The sequence below is a fragment of the Columba livia genome, chromosome 12 (genome assembly GCF_036013475.1).
Source record: "Columba livia isolate bColLiv1 breed racing homer chromosome 12, bColLiv1.pat.W.v2, whole genome shotgun sequence".
NCBI lineage: Eukaryota > Metazoa > Chordata > Aves > Columbiformes > Columbidae > Columba > Columba livia.
The window spans coordinates 21,202,174-21,220,302 of NC_088613.1; the positions used below are offsets into that span (position 1 = coordinate 21,202,174).

Sequence of the window (18,129 nt, forward strand, 5' to 3'; positions counted from 1 at the left end):
GCAGTGGTCAGCAGGGCCATACTGCCATCTGTCATTCCCAGCCATCTCTCCTGCCATCCGCCACTTTGTGTGTCCTATCACCGGCCACACCACCGGCCTGTCTCTTGTTTCTGCCACGTTGCCCAGCCGGCTGGTTCTGTTGTCACCTTGGCTCTCGCTGTGCTCCATGCAGCCAGCCTGTCTCACTTGTCTGTCCATCTGTTGGTCCATCCATCCATCCTTGTGGGGCTGCAGCTCCCAGCAGCACGGTCCTGCCTGGTCTTCGCAGACACGAGTGCCATGTTCTACCCACAGGTCAGAGCCTGGGGCCGGTGGCTGAGCAAGGTGCACCTTCTGAAGGCCCAAGATGTCTTTCTGCCCTTTCCCTCCATGATGGAGGGATGTGCCAGGACCACACTAGTCCCTCACCCTGCCCTGCTGTTCCTTATACCCATGTCCCCAGTGTGGCTCAGCACCACTGGCCCCATTAACGACAAAGCCCAGAGGTGCAGGGTCCAGCCTCACCAGCGCAGACCAGAACCTGCCACACAGAGCGGAGCTGGTCTCCACAGCTTTCTGTGCATCCCACCTCCATCTGCAGCATCTCCATCTTCCTGTCACCCAGCAGTGCCCCCTGTGTCTCCATCTCCCTGTGGCTCACCCCTCATGGCTCACCATCCTCCGGCCATCCACACTCCTGCCTGCAGTTGCCGTCCCAGGCCAGGGGACACGCGATGATGGAGGGGGGACAAGCCCCCGCCGCAGCAGACCCTCCCAGCACCACCACCTACAGCATGTTTGTTTTGGCTACAGGGCAGCACTTTGCTAGGCACGCGGGTGCTCGTCACTCCCTGTTTAACACAGAGACTGCGATGAACCCCAAGTCCACCCTGCGGCGTAGACGGACCATTATCGGATTCCCTAACCTGTCTCTGCGAGACCAAGGTGACAGCAAGAACCGCGCAGCCACTTTTGTGCCCTGGAAGTGCCTGGACAGGGCTGGCGCCCACTGGAGCTGCCCTGATGGTGGGCAAAGCCACCCCAGGGGGTGGCAGCCAGCCTGGGCACAGATGGGCTCCCCAGGACGCCTTGGCTTTGGGGAGGTAAAGGCCACCACTCTGGCTCTTCTCTCTCCTGGAGCAGCAAGGTGCTGGGCATGCTGGTGACACTGTGCTGGCCCTGGGGCTGGCATGGCATAGGGGACGGCCACTCACCTGAAGTCGGTGTCCTGCACTCCTATGGGGTGGGAAGGCCACTGAAATTTCTCCTAGTGACCGGATTCACCCAGCAGCTCCTGCCCGTGGCCACGCTCCCCGGCTGTGGGCAGAGCCTGCACAGTGGTGCCGGGGCTGCGGGGTGCACACCTGCCCGGGGCTTTGCTGGGGCTGAGGGTCCTCGTGAGGCTGCGGTACCAGCAGCACTCCTAGCGTGGCCACGGACCGGGGTTGGACTCCATGGGAACAGCAGCCATCCTGGCTCGGAGGCCTTGTCATGCATGCCCTGTGCAAGGGGTAGTGTAGGGGTCTTAAAATCTTTCATCAGGGGCCACATCAGCCTCGTGCTTGCCTTCAAAGGGCCGAATGCCATTTTAACATTCGGCCCTTTGAAGGCAAGCACGAGGCTGATGTGGCGCCCAGTGAAAATGAGTTTGACACCCCTGGTGTAGAGAAAGCAGAGACGGGCTCTTCTCAAAGGCAGGCGGGGACAGCAGGAGGAGAAGCCACAGCACCAGCTACACCTCAACAGTGGTCAAACCTCCAAAAGGTTGTCACGGCTCCTTCCCCAGACACAGTCAGACCTCATTCTGCTTCGGCCTTGAGCATCCTGCTCTGCTGGGTGTGCTCTGAGCAGGGTCCCCAGCCCCTTCCCCATCCAAGCTGTTCTGAGATGAGGTGGCACTGTAAGCTGTCACGTCACTGGCCCAGGTGATAATGCCTTGTTCTGCTCTTCCTGGTCCCCATCTGTGTCCCAACCATGAGGCAGCATTGAAGCAGCACTCTGGTCGCCGTGGGGCCAATGTCCCCATGGACAGAGACTCCTGCCATGGCTGCCTAGTTGTCCATGGCATGTCCCAACCAACAGATCCCAGGCTTGAGGGTTAACGCAGGCTAGGGACTGTCCCCAGCTGGGTTATGGCCATGCCAACACAGGGGTAGGAGAGCATCTGGTAAGAGGATTTGACCTGTCCCCTCCAGCCCACCCAGGTATGCCTCATGTCTGGGCAGAGATGCAGCCCCAGATATCAGCTATGGAGGGGGACCGGTCTTGGCCCCACAGTACATGGGGCAGGACCATGGCACCAACCCACTGGCAGAGACCAAAGTAGGACGATGCTTACCCAGGCTGTGTCTCTCCTCACAGGCAGCACCAACGGCCCCACGTTCACCACGCACACGCCCATTGCCGAGTCCCTCTCCTGCAGCTTCGTGCCTGAGGCTGCGAGCGGGGGGAAGACACCCCAGGAGATCAGCCCCTGCCAGCCCCTCTCTGCCCCACTGAGGAAGACCTTCAGTGACCTTGGGGCCCGCTGCTGCCAGCCACCTGCCGCCATGGACAGCGCGGCCAGCCCCTGCGCCAGTGCCTGCAACGGGCCGCAGGGCACCCCCTTCCCCCCGCCCTGGAGTGCCCTGGGCTATGTGAGCCCCCCCAGCCCGGCTGCTGGCCAGGCCAAGGGGCCTGCCTGTGCCTCACCAGGTGGCTCCGTCCCATCGCCCAGCCCGGGCTCGCCCACCGCCTCCTTCTTCATCGCCACAGAGGAGCATGTGGGCACCAACGGGCCCGGCTCCTTCTCCAGCATGGTGCCCAAGTCCCCCCCCACCTCCAGAGGTGGCCAGAGGTGTGAGGGCCGAGAAGCCAGGGGGAACTTTTTGCCAGGAAACCAAGAAGAGCTGGAGCCGATGGTGGAGCCGGCACGGCTGGAGGTGGAGCGGGCAGGGTGCCGGTTCCGCGAGCGGTCACTGTCGGTGCCCACCGACTCGGGGTCCCTCTGCTCCGTGGACATTGCGTACGCTGAGACCCGGCGGGGCAGCGCCAACTACGCCCTGGGCTACCCCAGCGCCAGCTCCGAGGGCAGCACCAGCACCGACAACGTCTCCCTGGGGCTGGAGCAGGAGGGCCAGCGGCGGCGGCGCTCCAAGAGCATCTCCCTCAAGAAGGCAAAGAAGAAGCCATCGCCACCCACACGGAGCGTCTCTCTGATTAAAGAGGGTCTGGATGCCACCACGGAGCCTGGCTTGGCGCTGCCCAAGGATCAGCGACCCAAGAGCCTGTGCATCCCACCGGACCCCCAGGGCCACCGGCTGGTGCACGCCGACCTGCAGGGAAGGGTGGGGAGGGAGTCTGACAGCTTGGCCACCCCCCATCAGTGGCATCTCACAGACTGGAAGGCAGGTGACCCCTACCAGTCCCTCTCCAGCTCGAGCACGGCCACTGGGACCACGGCCATCGAGTGCACCAAGGCAAGGGGCAGCTCTGAGTCCCTTACATCCCCCTCCACCTCCAGGGCCACGACGCCCTCCCAGCTCTCTGCCGAGGCAGACCTCAAGACCTCCTCCCCATGCAGGCCCACAGGGCTGATGTCCCCATCCAGCGGGTACTCCAGCCAGTCGGAGACCCCAACCCCCACCATCCCTACCTCTGCCATCCTCGGGCACTCCCCACACCAGGTGCGGGTGAGGCCGCTGGTCCCTGAGAGGAAGTCCTCGCTGCCCCCCACATCCCCCATGGAGAGGAGCCCCAAGTCCAGGCTGTCCTTCGACCTGCCGCTCACGCCACCTGCACACCTGGACCTCTCGGGGCTGAAGATCTCTCTGAAGGGGAAGACAAAGGTCAGCCGGCACCACTCTGACTCCACCTTCGGCACCAAGCTGGCCCAGAAGACCAGCCCCATTGCGCCCATCATGCCAGTGGTCACACAGTCCGACCTGCGCTCCGTCCGCCTCCGCTCCATCAGCCGCTCAGAGCCAGAGGACAACGCCGACAGCCCAGAGCATGCCGAGGAGCCAGCACGCGGTCCCTGCCTGGGGCCAGAGAGGAAGGTGAAGCCACCTGTGGCAGAGAAGCCACTGCTGGCCAAGCGGCCCCCGAGCATCCTGCCCAAACCCCCAACTTTGCGGGAGGAGGGTCCTCTGTCCCCCACGTCCCCGCCAGGCACCACCGCCAAGGAGAAGGGGCTGCTGCAGGACAGCTTTGTGGTTCTGCGGAACGGGGAGCTGAGGAGGGGTCTGGGGGAGCCCCCCTCACCCCTGACCCCGGTGGCACCCCGGCGGCTCTCACAGGGCAGTCTGGAGGATGAGCCGAGGCCAGAGCGGAGTGGTGCCAGTGAGCGGGAGCGGAGGAAGGCCAAGGTGCCACCACCAGTGCCCAAAAAACCCAGCGTGCTCTACCTGCCACTTGCCCCAACACGAGTGCAGCTGGGAGCCAGCATGGGGGATCAGGCACCCACCCCCAGCCCCATCATCACACTGGACACTGACCCCACCTGCTGCAACCCTAATGCCGAGGGTCCGCTGTTCCCAGAGGCTCAGGGCACCACAGAAGCTGGTGACCCCACCTCAGAGCAAGGTGAGAGTCTCCCCACTCCTATGGTGGGTTTCACCCCAGGGACAGGGGGGTCGCCCCATGCCCGCACAGGGCAGCTCATGGCTGCCTTCTCTTCCCTGCCCACAGGCAGCTCGGCAGAGGCTGCCATGGAGAAGAGCTTCGCCAGTGACAAGACAGCTGACTCTATCGCGGAGGAGGACGATGACGTGTTCATGGCGTCCCGCACCACAGAGGATCTCTTCACTGTGATCCACAGGTAGGGCCAGTGCATGGCACTGGGTGGGCACAACCCCCTGTGCCTCCTGCATCCTGCCACGGTCACAGGGCTGGGCTCAGTGTCTTCCCCACCACGACACCCTGAATTTTCCACACCGGAGCCAATGCTCACACTTGGGGACAACCAGGCTGTTGCTGCCTCAAGCGCTTCTGAGCTGAACACCCTGAGCCTGCAGCCAGGCTGGGTCAGCAGCCTGCGAGGGCCGGGGTCCACTGCTCCGTTAGCTTTTGGGCAGGTCTGACGTGGCCGCCAGGAGAGCATTGGCCAGTAGCCAGGTACATTGCCTGCCTGCATGGCTTGTCTTCTTGCCCCAGTGGAGCAGGCACAGCACAGCTGGGCAGCCATCATGCCCCTTGCTGCAGGACCTTGCCCCATCCGCAGCAGAGGCAGCTCCTGCCCAGGTTGATCCTGCTGCATGTCTCTTTGGTGCCTAGGTCGAAGAGGAAGGTCTTGGGGCGGAAAGAGCCTGGTGACACCTTTGGCAGCCGGCCTAACTCTCACTCACCTGTAAAGACTTTGGTCTCCCCGACCGGTGAGTCCCCAGCAGCAACGGGCAGCACTGGGAAGTCTTCCAGCAGGAATGAAGACTTTAAAGCCCTGCTCCAGAAGAAGAGCAGCAAAACCAGCCCTGGGACCCGGCCATCTGCCACTGAACTGCTCAAGACCACAAACCCCCTGGCTCGGAGGGTCATGATGGAGTTTGCCCCTGAGCTGGATGGTGCAAACAGCCCCAAAAGCAAGCCGTAACCTTGCATGGTCCCTTCTGGCCATGAAGGGCTGGAGATGGCTGCAGAAGGTGTCCTGGCTGCCTGGGTGAGTCCGTGTGTCCAGCAGGGGGTTTTTCTTCTGCTTTTGTTTCTTCCTTGGAGAGCCGCCAGCAGAGAGGCAGCACCTGGAGCCCAAGCCCCCGTGTCTCTGACAGAGCTGGACTGTTTCCGGGAGGGGAGATCGGTGACACCACAGCTGGGACTGTACCCGGCGGAGCTGACTCCCGGGACCAAAGGCACCTGCTTTGGAAGCAGAGCAGGACTGACCGCAGCCCCTGGCACCGCTCAGCACCCGCAGCAAAGCTAGCTTGAAACTGTTTGGTCACTTCGGCATGTGGTACTTTAAATGGCTTTTCTAATGCACAGTGGTGATGATGTTTTATTCTCTTTCATTTGACATTGTACCTTGAGTTTCCCAGGCAAAGATCCGGGGTTTGAGTTCGGCTGGATACACAGAGATGTACTTTGGGAAGACATAAGGGGGCCAGCTGGAATTGAGGTTGCTTTGGAAGAGCCACAAACAGTTCCCCCTCATCGTCTCAAGCATCCTCCCCGCCCCATGGGGAACAGGCACCCCGGCATTCACACCCAGCACGGTGACCTCAAGCCAAACCCCAGCCCCTCAAAAGCCCCCAAAATGCTGCATTTCAGAGCTCCTCAGCTCTTGGTCCAAAAGCAAACCCCAGGGTCTCCTCCACCAGCAGCCGGGGGAGCCTCGCCCTGCCGGCAGCACCACATGCACAGGTCCACCGGCCTCCCCACGTGAGCAGCTCCTGCACCGACAGCTTCGGGTGATGTGGGGTGTGGGAGCCCCGGCGCTGCAGGAAGGGCCGCGGCAGGCCAGCGCTGCTCAGGAGAGCCCTTCCCCAGCTCTGCGCGGATCGCACCAAACCACTTGCAGCAGCACCGCCGGTGACATCGGCCGCGCCAGCCGCTGAGGTCCCAGGCTGCCGCTGAGCTGTTGGCCAAGCCCAGCCAGACGCTGAGGGGCAGGGAGGGCTCAGGAGAGCAGGGCTGGGAGGCAACGCCAGCCCCAGTATGGCTGTGTGCCCGTAGCAGGAGAAAAAGGGCCGGGCTGCGGCTGATGAAGAAACCGTGTTTAGGAAAATTTCCGCTTTATTTCTTGATATATTTCTGCAAGCTCTGGTGTGCCCCAGCCCTTCTGTGTGTGTGTGAGAGCGATGCAGCTGGTTTCGGGCAGCAGTGGGGAACGGAAGGCAGCACAGCAGCACTGCAGCTGCCCCTCCGAAGGGGCAGGACTGGTCTGGGAGGACCTCTGCCCCCCCGGGAGCTCTGCACACAGCCTGGGCCCCCCAGGAGCAGAGCCGTTCGTGAACACCTCCCCACCCGCACACCTGTGCTGGATTTGACCCCAAATGAGGCTCCGCTCTCCTGTGGATGGCTCCCCCTCCCCTGGTTACTTGCACATTGTTCCCTCTCCCAGGGTCACAGATTTAAGCCTGTAATGAAGACCCAGGCTGAGAAACTCAGGAAAAAAAAAAAGCCCTAACGATTTACACGCTTTGCCTGCACCGCATGGCACCCAGTCCTCCCGCTGCCCCTGGGGCTGGCAGCAGGGCACGGGGCCCTGGGGACAGGAGACGGAAGCTCTGGGGACAGGTACATTTTGCACATGACTACTCAGGAAACCGGCGGTGGTGGTGGCCGAGGGATGGCAGCCGGCAAAGTGAGCTGGGGACAAGTGTGGGGGTGAGAACACCCTGCGAAACCTGGCACCGCAGAGAGCAAAAGTGGTCATCTGCTACCAGACAGGGAAGGTCTGGGAGGCCCGGGGTGAACCTCGGCAGCTGAGCCGAGCGTCAGGCCACGGGGTGGATCCTGGTTTCCCTGGCTGCGGGAACGGGCCCTTCCCAGCAGAGCTGGCCGGCGCTGGGCCCAGGGCTCGTCCCGGGCCGCTCGCTCCTCCTCCCTGCGGCCAGGGCTGCAGAACCGCTCCTGCGGCTGCTTCACTGTGGGAAAAGCAGCTTGCGGGCCCTGGGAGCCCAGCCAGAGGTGACACCACCTGGTCCCAGGCTGGGCACTGAGCCACCGTGATACAGACTTGTGAATGTTGTATTTTTGATTTCGCTAGCTTGATAAACTGCTCCCTGCTGACGGCCGCCTCTGCCTGCTGGTTCTTGTGGCTGCCAAGGGACCGGAGCGCCGGGGAAGGGTCTGGAATACTGTGGAATCTTGTGTCCAGCTGTGGCCCCTCAGTTCCAGCAGGACAGGGAACTGCTGGAGAGAGTCCAGCGCAGCCACCAAGATGCTGAAGGGAGTGGAGCATCTCCCGTGTGAGGAAAGGCTGAGGGAGCTGGGGCTCTGGAGCTGGACAAGAGGAGACTGAGGGGGGACTCATTCCTGGGGATCAATATGGAAAGGGGGAGTGTCAGGAGGATGGAGCCAGGCTCTTCTGGTGACAACCAGTGACAGGACAAGGGGCAATGGGTGCAAACTGGAACACAGGAGGTTCCCCTTAAATTTGAGAAGAAACTTGTTGGGGTGAGGGTGGCAGAGCCTGGCCCAGGCTGCCCAGGGGGGTTGTGGAGTCTCCTTCTGTGCAGACATTCCAACCCGCCTGGACACCTTCCTGTGTAACCTCATCTGGGTGTTCCTGCTCCATGGGGGGATTGCACTGGATGAGCTTTCCAGGTCCCTTCAACCCCTGACACTCTGGGGTTCTGTGATTCCGTGGGTGTTGGGGGCAGGACGGGGCCGCCTGGCGCCCCCCGCCTGGCTGCAGGGAACACCGGAGGTAACCCCGGCGAGCGCAGGGCCCACGCAGACCCATCCGCCGGGGCGCCTCCCCAGTAGCTCCGGGTGAGCGCAGGGACAGCGGAGCGGTCACCACAGCCCGGGCTGGGCGCGGGGATGGCGCGCAGGGGCACGGACACAGCGGGGCCCCGGGGACACGTGGGTGGGTCCCGGGCGGGGCGCGGGGTCCTGAGCCAGGGGCGGGTTTGGGATGCTCGGCCGAGCGCTGGGCGGAGGTGCCGGGGCAGGCGCAACCCCAGCCCGGCGCGCCGCGGGCAGCCCGGGGACCTCGGCGCGGTGTGACGGCAGGAAGATGGCTCCTAAAGGGAAAGGCGGCGGCAAGGCCGGCAAGAGTGAGCGGCGGGGCCGGCGGGGGTGAGGGACGGGACCGGCGGGGGTGGGGGACGGGACCGGCGGGGGTGGGCGGCGGGACCGGCGGGGGTGGGGGACGGGACCGGCGGGGGTGGGCGGCGGGGCCGGCGGGGGTGAGGAACGGGACCGGCGGGGGTGGGCGGCGGGACCGGCGGGGGTGGGGGACGGGGCCGGCGGGACCGAGCGGCCGGGCCGGCAGCACCGCGGTGCGGGGGCCGTGGCGGCCTGGCGGGCGCGAGTGAGGGCCCGGGGCGGTGAGGGCCGGTCCGGTTTCAGGGCGCTGCGTTCGCAGGCGGTGAGAGCGGCGGCGGCAGCAGCGAGGGCAAAGCCCAAGGCCCGAAGGGAGGCGGCAGCGCTGTGAAGGTGAGACCCGGGGCGGCCGGGGCTCCCCGCTCCTCTCCCGGCACACGGGCAGCCGGCCCGGCCGATTGCCACGGCCCTGCTTTGCTCCCCTCCCAGGTTCGGCACATCCTGTGCGAAAAGCACGGCAAAGCCATGGAGGCCATGGAGAAGCTGAAGTCAGGGCTGCGCTTCAGCGAAGTTGCCTCGCAGTACAGCGAGGACAAAGCCCGGCAAGGGGTAGGTGCTGCGTCCGCTGCGCTGACCCGCACGCTCAGGGGAGTGTGGCCAGATAGGAGCCTTTAGGGGAACCTGGGCTTGTGCTGGCCTGCACTGCATGCCTGAAGGAGCCTGCTGTTGGGAAGTCCTTCCTGGGTGCTGTCAGAAAGCTTGTTTCAATACTTCGAAGCACAGCACACCCAGCGTTCGCAGTGCATAGGCAAACACTGCTAGGCAAAGGCACAGGTACGTGGCCTTAGCTCAGCCATAAATACTTATTTGCAGCAGAGCTGTGGCACACAAATGCCGTAGCAGCAGGCACAGAGGGCAGAGCCCAAGCGTGCTGTGGGTTTAGCCAGCCAGCACTTGCTGAGGGGCTTTTCCCTGGGCTGTCCCCCTTCACAGGACAGCTTTCCACTCCCACAGCCACATCTCCCACCCTCCCTGCTGTTGAGGTTGCTGTTGCAGTTTGACTCTCCAAAGCTTAACCCTGGGCAGGAACAACCCCAGGTTCCAGTATAAGTTGGGGAACAACCTGTTGGAGAGCAGTGTAGGGGAAAGGGACCTGGGGGTCCTGGGGACAGCAGGATGACCATGAGCCAGCACTGGGCCCTTGTGGCCAGGAAGCCAATGGTACCTGGGGTGGGTTAGAAGGGGGTGGTCAGTAGGTCAGAGAGGTTCTCCTGCCCCTCTGCTCTGCCCTGGGGAGACCACACCTGGAATATTGTGTCCAGCTGTGGCCCCTCAGTTCCAGCAGGACAGGGAACTGCTGGAGAGAGTCCAGCGCAGCCACCAAGATGCTGAAGGGAGTGGAGCATCTCCCGTGTGAGGAAAGGCTGAGGGAGCTGGGGCTCTGGAGCTGGACAAGAGGACACTGAGGGGGGACTCATTCATGGGGATCAATATGGAAAGGGGGAGTGTCAGGAGGATGGAGCCAGGCTCTTCTGGTGACAACCAGTGACAGGACAAGGGGCAATGGGTGCAAACTGGAACACAGGAGGTTCCCCTTAAATTTGAGAAGCAACTTGTTGGGGTGAGGGTGGCAGAGCCTGGCCCAGGCTGCCCAGGGGGTTGTGGAGTCTCCTTCTGTGCAGACATTCCAACCCGCCTGGACACCTTCCTGTGTAACCTCATCTGGGTGTTCCTGCTCCATGGGGGGATTGCACTGGGTGAGCTTTCCAGGGCCCTTCCAACCCCTGACATTCTGTGATGGTTCTTTCTCCCAGGGAGACTTGGGCTGGATGACCAGAGGCTCCATGGTGGGACCTTTCCAGGAAGCAGCATTTGCCTTGCCCGTGAGCAGTATGGACAAGCCTGTGTACACAGACCCTCCTGTCAAAACAAAGTTCGGGTACCACATTATTATGGTGGAAGGCAGAAAATAAAAAATGTATGACCATAACCTCGTTGACTCCTTGAATCCCAAGAACTTCCCAGATATCTTGACCTTGGAGCAAGTTGGTCATAACGAGCAGCATGTTTGGAGGCAGCTGGCCATCCCTGCTGTCATGGCAGGACATAGATTACAGCTGGCAGAGAAGAGGGCCCTGCCTAGAGATGTAAAGTGTTCCCTGGAGAAGGCATAATAAGGGCATTTCACAGCTGTGTAAATATGCCTGGCCAGCAAGTCCCTAACTGTTGCAGACCATGATCTGTCCCCCTGAATAAGGTGCTCAGGCTTTCATCTGCAAATGTAAATGATCCAAGAAGGGAATGAAGGGTTTTCCTAGGGCTGTGTGCTTTCTCCCCATCGTTGCCCATGAGGGTGCAGAGAGCTCATGTGCCACAGTTTCTGTACCAGAGCCTGAACTCAGAGGATGGTCCCTGTGGTGGAGGGTGGGTGACACTACAGGCAGAGCTCATTGTCCAGGCCAGCAGCTTGTTCCTGCTGTTACCCAGGAGAAGAGGGGTCAGGCCAGGGCAAAGGAGCCCTGAATACAAAGCTCCCCATACCTAAAGCTACATCTTACCCACTCAAAGTTGGGGGAAGAAATCATGTAACTTAGGCATGAATGGGAGAAAAGCCACTAAACGCTTGTTGCTCCCTGTGTAGTGCCTGTCTCAAGTCTTGCAGGCTGCACTTCATCCTTCTGGTAAAACTACCCAAAGGACAGAATGATTGATGCAAATGAGACAGCAAATTGCATCTTCTCCCTGTTGGATCTTAGCAATATATGTCCCAGTGCAGCCATCCCTTTTCTGCTGAAAGCCAGCTCTCCCACTAGATACATTTCTAGCGCCAGAGACTGGCTGTGTTTGCAGGTGAGCATCGTGTAGCATCAGAGGGCTCAGAGATAGGGAGAAGATATCAAAGAGAACAGAAGACTTCTGCCCAGATCACATATAAAGAAGAAACAAGAACAAAATCAGGGCAGGTCTTTCTCCTCCTTCCCTTTTTGGGGTGTTCATTTTGTTGAAAGAATGCAAAGCTCAGAGAGGCTGAGGAGTGACTGCACAGCTCCAGTTTGATAATATTTTGTTATGAAAGACAGACTGGCCTTTCTACAGTACAAGACCAGATGGGTCTTGATTTAAGGGATGCTCTATTAATAAACTGCTGCTTTCCAGGCTACCAGAGCTTTGTTCTACATATTAGCAAAAGCACATTGACACACCTCCTGTACCAACAAGAACATTATTTGCATTTGTCATGTCTCCTAGTACAAAGGATTCTAATTCAACAGATGATTTTGTTTTCCAAAAACTGCAAAATTCAGCAAGGTGTGAAAGTATCCCTTGCTACCACACTGTAATATAAAAGGCAAACTTGCTAGGCACTGAGCATGCCCATGGCCTGAGGAAGCATCAAAATTCACTGCTGTATTGTCAAGGAACAAAGCTGGTCAGAGCGATGAGCACACCCCGGCCAAGCTGATCTCCGTCTGTGGCAGAGGAGCAAGTCCCAGAATGTCAGGGGTTGAAGGGCCCTGGAAAGCTCATCCAGTGCAATCCCCCATGGAGCAGGAACACCCAGATGAGGTTACACAGGAAGGTGTCCAGGCGGGTTGGAATGTCTGCACAGAAGGAGACTCCACAACCCCCTGGGCAGCCTGGGCCAGGCCCTGACACCCTCACCCCAAACAAGTTTCTTCTCAGTTTTCTTCTACAGTAACCGCTGTCTGGCGGGGCTTGGAGCAGAAGGGCGCCTGCAGGTGGTGTGCTGCTCTCCAGTGCTCTGAGGCTTTAGAGCAGCAGCTCTTTTTTTCTTTTCCCCCACCCCCTGCCTCCTTCCCACGGTTTAACCCCAGCTAGCAATCACACCTACAACAGCCACTCACTCACTTCCCCCTCCACACCCCCAAACAGAGAACCAAAAGGGAGAAACTAATGGATTAAGAAAAACATGGTTCAATTAAAAAAAAATATACCATTACTACTAATATATATAAAATGGAAAATAGAATATAAAAGGTACTCTATGCAATTCCTCACAAACTAAATCCATGCCGAGCAGATGGTCCCACAAAGAGAGAGAACACCCTGCTCCCAAGCAGCTGATCCCAGAGAGACGAGAGAGAAAACCGTAGAAAGGCCCAGAGGCCTCTGCAAAACGGTAGAACAGCAAAAAGCTGCTCTTAAAGAATCTCCCAAACAAACCTCCACTGAAACAGAGGAGAACCGGAACACGTCTCCATCTCCCCAGCTGGAAAACCCAACTCTCCTGAAATATGAAGCCTGTTGGTAATGGCATGGAATATTCCCATTGGTCTGTCTGGATGTCAGTTAAGGTCTGTCCCTTCCCCACTGCCCTGCACCTACGGCCGGAGCTCAGGAAGACCTTGGGTCCCAGACAACAACTAAGATAATGTTAAGCTCTTATATTTTCTTTGTTCCAACTCAAAAAACACTGGAAAGTGTCCTGGGGTGTTATCTTCTCATTCTCAAACTGAATCCAAACAATGACCATGCTAGCTACAAAAAATAGAAGTTTCTAGTTGCACAAAGAAAATTAACTCACTTTCAGTCAAACCAGCACACTCCCCCAGAGCAAATACAGTTTCAGACCAACTTAAAACCATGTTGCAGTAGTTCTGTTCTCCCCTTTACACTCTCCAGCTCACCTAAGGGGCAGGTGATGTTCAGGCAGACATATCAGCTTATTTCCAGTCAAAAGGGGAAGAACTAGAGTAGATTGAGTTTAAACTGTGTGAAGCTGCTGTGGAACCGCACCCTCAGAATCCTCTTAGGAGACAGGCAGTGACGGAATCTGAAGGACTAAAAGATGAAGTTGTGCCTGCAACCTTGGAGATGGACTTTTTTATTATTTAATAATCAGACAGGAGCATGAACAGTTTTCAGCTTTGTGAACCAAATCCACGGTGAAGTCCCTTCCCCAGCAGCCAACACCTGACAACTAGGTTTTAAACCATTTCCTCACACAGGAGGAGATGCTAAATTTGTTCAGTCACCATGAAAAAAATGTACATTGCAGACATCAGTTAAAAAAAATAAATCACAGTGCTATGGTTCAGACAAACACTTAAGGAGAAAGAGTGATACTGTACTTAATAAAAGTATACATATTTTATTTCTGGGTTAGCTGTTTATACAAGTTTAAAGTCATAAGCATAACTTCAGTGTCTCCGCTCTTTATGTCAAGAGCTTGCAGGAAACAGTTCAATGCCTCCTGTAGTTTTCCATCATCCTTAAGTTTCTTCCCACTGTCTACCAAGGTGTTGTAATCACCTACGTCAGGAGAGGAACTCTGACCAACCTCTTTTCCCGAGATGCTTTCCTGGGTGAAGGAGTCTGTCTGCTCACCCGACTGAAGCTCAGCATCACCAGTGGATTCCTCCTGAGATGACTCTGTCTCATGTGCTTCCGACTCCTCGGAGCGCAAACTGTCTAGATGGAAGGGTTCTTCATTCCTGTCAAGTGTTTGTCCAGTAGGTTCCTCTTCAGGCTCGGCAGATTCTCCACTGCATTCTTCAGCTTCTCCCACAAGGTCATCTTGCTCCTCCTCACTGTCACCATCGTTACCTTCATCAGCGGTTCCCATGATTTCTCCAATATCCTCAGCTTCATCAACTACCTTGTTGATCAGAGATCGCCTAGAAGCATTAGACCTGTTACCACTGTTAATTAGTCTGGGAGAAAAGATGGCTTTTCCTACGCTTCTGTAACATTTAGGAGTGGATGCACTAACTCCTTCCAGAAACTGATGCAGAGGGCTGTTCAAGGGAGAGGGCCCTTTTTCAGACTGGTTTTCCTCCAAGACCATAATGGAAGCATCTTCATCCTCACTGTCTGAAAAAATTCTTTTTAAGCATTTCCTTCTACCAATAGAATAAACACCACTGCTTTCCTCCGATGCTTCGCTTCCTTGCATAGAGTTATTTGGCCCTTCTCCAGCTGTGTGACAGGGTTTCCCACAGTTACTGTTCTCACTTAGCCGAGTTTTCACTGGAGATTCACAAAAACTTCCTGCTTTCAGTTGGAGGCCCCGCTTTTCTGAGTGTTCCAGTGAGCTTTCCTTATTTGACGCATCTTGCCATCCATCTTCAGACTCTTCCAAGACCAAATTGAAGTCGACTTGATCCTGGAGAGAAGGCACAGACATATCCTCCAAGCTGGCTTCTGGTGCACAAGACTTCAGGAAGTCCGCGTGGACTTCTGGTGTAGTGTTTGATACACTTGGCACTGCAGCGGCCAAAGCCAGCTCAGGAACGTCATTCCTATCTGTCCCCAAGGCAGCATATGGGTCAAGTACCTGATCTGACATTTCTGCATCTCTTAATATTTTGTGATTGTCAGCCATACCAGACTCATTAGAGGAATGCTGATGATGCCCAGATAGGCCATTCCCTGCCCCAGTCAAGCTATCTGCATGTACATTGGAACACTGTTTCTTTTCAAGACTCTCTTTAGCAAGTGGGTGAAGTTCAGGTGATGACGGTATAACGCTTGATTCAAGATTTTGCTCTGATTCTTGTATATTGGATTTTTTCATGGTCTTGCTGGTATTAAGCAGCTCTGTATCCATACTGGACACATCTTGTGCCAGTTTGTCTTCATCCAAGTCATCAATAGTCAGACTTGTCGTTTTGGAGCTGACATTAAGAACCTCCTTATTCTCTGTAAGATCAATTACTTCGTTATTTTCATATTTATCAGCTACAGGTGGTGAAACAAAGTGACTTATGTTGTTCAACCCTGGAGACAACTTCTTTGGCTGGGAAACCAATCCTGGCGGTCGTTGCCACATCTCTTCACAGGCTCTTCTGGCTCCTTCCATCCTCTGGTCTCTAAGCTGAGACTCTAACTGAACAAGCTCCTGGGCCTTCTGTACCCTCCGTTGAATGTACTGATGGGCTTCTTCACTCTCAACCTGCTCCTCGTGAGCTATTTCCCTTGTATATATCAAGTCATGATCAGAAATGCCAAACATTTCCAGAGAGTGCAAATAAGCAATGTGTTCATCCAGCTGCAGGTCGGTCTTCCTTTGGGTGGCATGCAAAGACTGCAGCTGGATCTGAGTTGCAGATGTTCGAGTATCTTCTAATGTGAAAAGCTCCCTTAGTTCCTGCTTGGAGAAATATCTAAACGGGTTCTTTTTGTCACCAGTAGTCTGTCTTATTAATGAATCCTTAAATACTTGCCGCCTGTATATTTTTTCTTCCACTGTACCACAGGTGATCAGTCTATAAATTACTACGTTCTCTTTTTGCCCAATCCTATAAGCTCTGTCTACAGCCTGAGCATCTGTGGCTGGATTCCAGCTGGGATCAAAGATCACCACTCGGCTGGCGGCTGTTAAGGTTATACCAACACCACCAACTTGTGTGGTGAGCAGGAAGACAGAGTAGTCCTTGTTACTCTGAAAGGCGTTGATACGCTTCTCCCGTTCCGTTAGGTGGGTTACTGTTCCATCGATACGCATGACCTTGAATTGTCTGCAAGACAAGACGTGCTCTATGATATCCAGCATCTTCCTCGACTGCGAGAAGACCAGGGCTCGGTGTCCCTCCTCTCGTAGTCTTTCTAGGAGTCCTATAAGGAACAGCATTTTCCCAGACTCTTGAATCAGAGTCTCGTCAGAAAGATGATCTATTTTGTTAGCACAGGGAAGCATACCAGCTTCACTCCCGTGATCCTGCTCAGAGCTCTCCTGTTCTTCCAAGCCCAGCTGGATACACGCTCTTGCAGACAGAAGCCTGGGGTGGTCACACAGCTTCTTCAAGACAATCAGCTCAGCCAAAGGCGATCGGGTTGTCATCAGCACTTCTTTTACGTGATCCAGAGAGAGAAAGTTCCTGTAGATTTCTTCCTGCACTGGTGCCAAGTACACCCACACAACAAAGTCATTTTTCCTGGTGAGAGATGGCATAACAGGAGTAACATTCTCAGTTGGATCCTTAAGAAAAGGAGCATCTGGTTTGTCAGCACAATTGTTTTTGATATCCTCTTTCGTTCTTCTGAGGAAATACGGCTTTATAATCGTCATTAGATTCTCAGACATCTTTAGCCCCAGTGCTTTCTCACCTGGAGTTGCATCCTTCTGCCTTGCCCTGGTAATAGGATTCTCATATTCCATTTTAAAAGTTTTGGCCGTTCCCAAGAGAGAGCCTTGGCATGCAAAGTCAAATAAGGACCACATTTCCTGCAGGTTGTTCTGCACTGGGGTGCCTGTGAGGAGGAGACGATGCTTTGCAGGAATCGCATACACACACTTGGTTGTTTTGTTAGACGGGCACTTGATTTTATGTGCTTCATCGAGAATTACATAGTCCCAGACAAACTCCTGCTCGTTGCAGCTGGCAAGCTGCTTCCAGTTGTTAATGAGCATCTGGTAGCTCGTGATGACAATGCCGTTCTTCCTCTGGACCCTCTCCAGGTTCCTGGTGCGCTCCGTCTTGCTGGTGCCGTGGAACTCCTTGACACGGAGGCCAGGGGTCCAGCGAGCAAACTCCGCCAGCCAGCTGCTGACCAGGGTGGTGGGCACGATGAGCAGGACATGGCGGATGAGCTCGGCATCAAACACACCCGAGAGGAAGGCGATGACCTGGATGGTCTTGCCCAGGCCCATATCATCTGCCAGAATGCCGCCAGGCCTGCCCTCCCGATGCAGGCGATACAGGAAGGCAACCCCTTCCCGCTGGTGCTGGAAGAGCTTCTCATGCATCTGCCCATAGATCAGCAGGCCACTGCCGCACACGTCCACGAAGCCTTCCTCCTCTTCCTCCTCCTCCTCCTGCTGCTGCTGCTGCTCGGCCGCCGCCAGCGCCTCCTCCAGCCGCTGCATGCGGCTCTGCAGCTTCTCCGAGGGGCAGATGGCAGCCGCCAGCCGGAACAGCCGCAGCGCCTCCTCCAGCTGCCCATCGCCCGCTGCCGCCTTGGCGCCGCCCACCAGCCTGCAAGAGCCACCGTGAGCACCGCCCGCGCCGGGGCCGCCCGCACCGCACCCCGGGGGCTCCACCACCCCGGGCCGCCCTCGCGCCAGGGATGCCCCCAGCCCAGCCCGTGCTACTCAGCTCTCCACGCGCACCCCCGCCGCTCACCTCCGGTACTGCTGCTGCTGCTCCTCGGCCTCCGCCTTCAGGCCCGGGGCCGCCATAGCGCCCGCGCTCCGGCTGCCGCCCCGCGCTTCAAACGCCAGCCCTTCCCGTCCTGCCCCGCGCTGCCTCACGACGACTGCAAATAAGCGGGGCTCTCAGCCAATCAACGCCAGAAGGGACGGGGCCGCGGGCAGCGCGGGGCGGGGCTGCTGGCCCGCGCCCCTTCCCGAGAGGGTCCCCTGACACAAGGGACCAGCACCGGGGGCTCCCCAGCCACGTGGCGGACGGCGAGGTGCGGGACACCCCGGGCCGCCGCACCCCGCGGGGAGCCTGCTGCGTTCCCAGGCCCTCCCGCCCGGGCGAGGCCCCCGCAGTGCGGCCCCGC

At 57.6% G+C, this 18,129-nt stretch overlaps 3 protein-coding genes across 13 annotated transcripts in view; 2 read left to right on the forward strand and 1 right to left on the reverse strand.

Moving 5' to 3' along the window:
- Positions 1-7,680, forward strand: part of NHSL2 (NHS like 2) — a 33,750-nt gene extending 26,070 nt beyond the window's left edge. For 9 of the 10 annotated variants that reach the window (XM_065028207.1, XM_065028203.1, XM_065028212.1 and 6 more), the window contains 4 exons: positions 793-924; positions 2,341-4,542; positions 4,648-4,777; positions 5,233-7,680. In XM_065028207.1, coding sequence (XP_064884279.1) covers positions 793-924; positions 2,341-4,542; positions 4,648-4,777; positions 5,233-5,545 — 2,777 coding nt within the window. In that variant the 3' untranslated portion in view covers positions 5,546-7,680. The remainder of the gene's footprint in view (positions 1-792; positions 925-2,340; positions 4,543-4,647; positions 4,778-5,232) is intronic. The other variant, XM_065028204.1, reaches the window with a different exon arrangement.
- An 858-nt stretch (positions 7,681-8,538) lies between these two features.
- PIN4 (peptidylprolyl cis/trans isomerase, NIMA-interacting 4) lies at positions 8,539-10,651 on the forward strand. 2 transcript variants are annotated; one of them, XM_065028227.1, is made up of 4 exons: positions 8,539-8,672; positions 8,984-9,054; positions 9,151-9,270; positions 10,476-10,651. In XM_065028227.1, the coding sequence occupies exons 1-4, from the start codon at positions 8,633-8,635 to the stop codon at positions 10,632-10,634; spliced, it is 390 nt and encodes a 129-aa protein (XP_064884299.1). In that variant the 5' UTR covers positions 8,539-8,632; the 3' UTR covers positions 10,635-10,651. The 2 variants fall into 2 exon arrangements, with proteins under 2 accessions (XP_064884299.1, XP_064884300.1); XM_065028228.1 differs by having other exon boundaries at positions 8,617-8,694.
- A 2,840-nt stretch (positions 10,652-13,491) lies between these two features.
- ERCC6L (ERCC excision repair 6 like, spindle assembly checkpoint helicase) lies at positions 13,492-18,113 on the reverse strand. The gene is made up of 2 exons (XM_065028202.1): positions 17,748-18,113; positions 13,492-17,600 (listed from the first exon to the last, which is right to left on the reverse strand). Exons 1-2 carry the CDS (start codon positions 17,801-17,803, stop codon positions 13,775-13,777), a joined length of 3,882 nt encoding a protein of 1,293 aa, XP_064884274.1. The 5' UTR covers positions 17,804-18,113; the 3' UTR covers positions 13,492-13,774.
- Positions 18,114-18,129: the final 16 nt, after the last annotated feature.